Source organism: Lactuca sativa, chromosome 4 (assembly GCF_002870075.4).
Source record: "Lactuca sativa cultivar Salinas chromosome 4, Lsat_Salinas_v11, whole genome shotgun sequence".
In the NCBI taxonomy this organism is placed as follows: Eukaryota; Viridiplantae; Streptophyta; class Magnoliopsida; order Asterales; family Asteraceae; genus Lactuca; species Lactuca sativa.
The window spans coordinates 124,925,108-124,928,806 of record NC_056626.2 but is presented as its reverse complement, the minus strand read 5'-3'; the positions used below and the strand labels follow the sequence as shown (position 1 = coordinate 124,928,806).

General features: G+C 37.2%; 1 protein-coding gene across 1 annotated transcript; it reads right to left on the bottom strand.

Annotated features, from left to right (window-relative positions):
* Window positions 1–1,643: 1,643 nt before the first annotated feature.
* Window positions 1,644–3,329, bottom strand: LOC111877929 (uncharacterized). The gene is made up of 3 exons (XM_023874432.3): window positions 3,032–3,329; window positions 2,817–2,883; window positions 1,644–2,688 (listed from the first exon to the last, which is right to left on the bottom strand). Exons 1-3 carry the CDS (start codon window positions 3,107–3,109, stop codon window positions 1,904–1,906), a joined length of 930 nt encoding a protein of 309 aa, XP_023730200.1. The 5' UTR covers window positions 3,110–3,329; the 3' UTR covers window positions 1,644–1,903.
* Between the last annotated feature and the right edge of the window lie 370 nt (window positions 3,330–3,699).

Here is a 3,699-nt window from a genome sequence, read left to right as displayed (position 1 = left end):
TTTTTTTTTTGCACATGAAGAAAAAACGAATGTTGTATTGGTTTCTGATTGTATCCATTCAATCGAATAAGTTCCTGATTTCACAAACTATGATTGTTGCACAACACTTTTTATGAGTTGTCGATTATGTGGAGGTCCGATACACAAGGCTAGGATTTTCCAAGCTCAAAAATCATTTTATGGAAGCTCAATTTTTAATTATTCATTTCTCCAAGCCGAATGTTGATCCAGTGGGAGCAACATAGACATAAAATTTTGCAAGGTGACTTGAGAAATCTTCTAATCATTTATGCACATATGCCCCCAATGTGAGTCTAATGATGTATTGAGATGTGAAATTCTATAAAAAAGGGTCTTCCCATGAGTGAGATTTTTGAAGTACATCAAGATCAATAATTGTCTTCATTTGTGGTACATAAATGCCACATGGGACATCCCTTCCCATCCCGAGAGGCATACCATGCACCCTTATATCAAGGATCCAATGAAGTTCTGTTGTACATCTCAATATGATATGTGCTTAAATATTTGAAGCATGATTTTTAAATACTAATTCATGTTTTCTTTTATCATTCTCTAATGTTCAAAACAAACGAGATGGTTAGATATGCTCATATGTATTGACATGCTCAACTTCACACATTTGACCCTTTATGTACTTTGTGGAGGCCCATCCAATTAACCCAAAAGTGTCACGTCTCACCACCAATTTGGTGAAAGTGTATTAAAAATTAGGAATTTTAAATCAAACGACACCCTTTGTAACTACTTTAGTTCAAGAATTTTATATTAGTTTCTTAGTGGTTGTAATAGTGAAAGGCAATGATGGAAGGAGGTGTTTGTTGTTGGGAGGTGGACACTGGTAGTGGGAGTGGATGGCATTGGCCAGTGAATATTAACTGAAACATAGTTTAATGGTAAGTCATATTTAAACCATTAGCCTGCAATATACATAAAATATGAAAATGAATAGATGTATACAAATTTATATAGAGAAATGAGGTTTCATCTTGTACTTTTTTCTTCTTTAATGTATATAATGATGTTTGGTAAAATCCCACATATCTTTCCCATATTTTATGTAATAGTTTTCCCCACGTTGCATCTAAAGTTTGTTGGAGACCATAACTCATTTCATAAAATTAGTGTGTGTACACATTAAAAGAAATAAAGAAGAAAATTACAATAAACATGATAACAATTTCACAACAACATCCAAAAACAAAAGGAAATAAAGAATCATATATCCTGGAGCCAGGGGTAATACCGTAAAAGAATTGGTAATTCAGGTATATCATTTCTTTAGGCAGTTTAACAAATAATTGGTAATTCAGAAGTATTATTGCAGGTGGAACCAGTCAACTTTCTTCACATGGCTGTGATCCTCTATACCTGCAGCATTACAGAATCCTGCCTTCTTTCTATATAACCTTTTGCTCACACCAAAAACAAACACATGTTAGATATGTCAATACACTTATACCATAGCTAAGGTAAGTCATCCGTAGCTACGTATCAGCTTAGACCAGTGGTTGTTGGAATAACAACTTTTTTGTGTCAAAATGAGTATTATGTTGGGGGTACAAGTTTTAGGCATTAAATTTAATGGCGAATCAAATATAAAAATATTTATAGATGGGCAGTGGAATGAAGAAGGATGTATTGAATTTCTATACCACTTTATGTATCCACATAGCAACTAGTTGTGTGTCTATAAAACCATATATTTGCTAATATATAGAAATATAGATCAAACTCATAAGAGAACTCGCATATACTGTCTATATTGACAAACCTAGCACTACTGCCGGTGTCTAAAAGTACCCAACCAAACCAAACAACCAAAGACTGCAAATGAAAAAAGAAGCTCCATCATAAGCAACCATAGACACACTCACTACTTTTAATGACAACTAGGGTTCATGCTGTGACAACGACCAAGCTTTGAAGAAGCTGCATTTCCATGGCTCTCATACTGCTTCCGGCACCCTGGACAACGCCCATTATCTTCAAGGATTCTTTTATGGCAGAAAAGACAGAGTCGATAACCACATGGACATGGAAGAAAACTTGAATCTGTCATGTCTAGATCTTCACAACATATAGGACAAGAAGAAGGAAATGCACTACTCCCTGATTTCATCGGGAAGCTATTTTGTTTTACTAGATTTGGGAGACTCTGAGGGCGGGAAACATCGTCGGGTCTCCATGCCCGGAAATTGGTACTACCTGCCGGAGTCAACACAGGCTGCTCTGGCTCAGGTGGGGTGAGAGGATGTTCATCGACGGGGGACTTCTGAATGTCATCGGCTGCTGCAAGAGCATCCGCTATAGCTTCCCAATCATCCAAGCATCCATCATCCTCGTCATCTTCTTCATCTGTCATGCTTCCTGAACAACAATCACCGCTGCTACTGCTACTTCCGCAGCTGCTTCTGCTGCTACTACCGGTGAAATTAGTAACGGATATGTTGCTTTCGGAGACGCTACTTGTATGACTGGTGGGACTGTTGGAGGGAGATTCGGAATCACTGTAATTATTCATCAAACTCTCGTTCTCTTCCCCACCGACACTGATTTCCAATTTCACGATCGAATGCTCTCTCTCTGTTGCTGCATGTGTCTCCGGAGCAGCCATTTTTGTAACACGAGTAGCTTTTGTTTCTTCTTTGAATCCCCTGTTCTTCACTGTAAATCAATCGACTAATTAGTGAGAAACAGTAAACCTTATCGCTTACTAAGCACACAAAATTGAAAATTCAACCGTGTGGATAGTATATAACACAGCATATATAAGATAGATAAGAATAAAAAACCTTGAGAAAGCCACTGTTCCCGACGAACGTCAAGCTTGCTCTGCTTCAATTTAGCAGTCCTGTTCACCTTCAATCCGAAACAGAACAAGCAAAATTAGGTCGAAATTGTGAAAATAACAAGAACAATTAACGAACACGTTTCTTCCGTAACTATCAATCAATCAAAAAAAACAAACCGGAGAAAGAGTAATCAAGATGTAAGATAGACAAAATACCCTCTTTTTCTTCCCAAAATCCTTGGAGTTTGATGCAGCAGTGGGGATCGAAGCGTTAGCAATCGAATCGTACACCATGGTTGAAAGTTCTTGAAAAAAACCCTAAGGGAGTCGGATTGGAAAAAGGGTGGAAGAGAAAACGAAATCGAAACGCAAAATATCTCGAAGATTGCAGATGGAAATGGAGAGAAAGCGATGGATGTGATGATTTGAGAGATTGAGAGAAGATTGATTTTCTCTCTGGTGCGTCTTTGGATAGATAACGGCTCTGCTTCGTTCGTCCCTCTTTTAGCTACACGCAGACTCTCTCTCTACCACCAAACTCCTAATTATGAATGTATAATTACACATATGTCCTCGAGTTACAGCTTAATTTCTACTCATGCCACTAAATTTGATGGGTTACATTTGGTAATTTACGGGCCTAAATTGTGAAAGTGAAATGCTACGACCCCTTAGTTCAAGACCAGATGCCTTTACGATTCTTATATACTTTTATGTATATGTTTAAAGTGTAATTGATTATTACCTTTTGGAAACATGTCTACATTTAGTTAATTATTGAGTTTTTTTTTTGGCATTTATGAAGTCATCATGTACACACCTTCAATTCTTGTAGGCTCTATTGTATTATTCTCTTTGAAATCGATAATCCCACTTCCTTCAAT

What these genes read in the sequence shown, in the direction of transcription:
- LOC111877929 (XM_023874432.3), bottom strand. Translation starts at nt 3,109, where the DNA reads ATGGTGTACGATTCGATTGCTAACGCTTCGATCCCCACTGCTGCATCA. An exon ending in ATTTTGGGAAGAAAAAGAGG is followed by an intron (nt 2,884 to 3,031) that starts GTATTTTGTCTA and finishes TTCGGATTGAAG; the next exon opens with GTGAACAGGACTGCTAAATT. An exon ending in GGAACAGTGGCTTTCTCAAG is followed by an intron (nt 2,689 to 2,816) that starts GTTTTTTATTCT and finishes ATTGATTTACAG; the next exon opens with TGAAGAACAGGGGATTCAAA.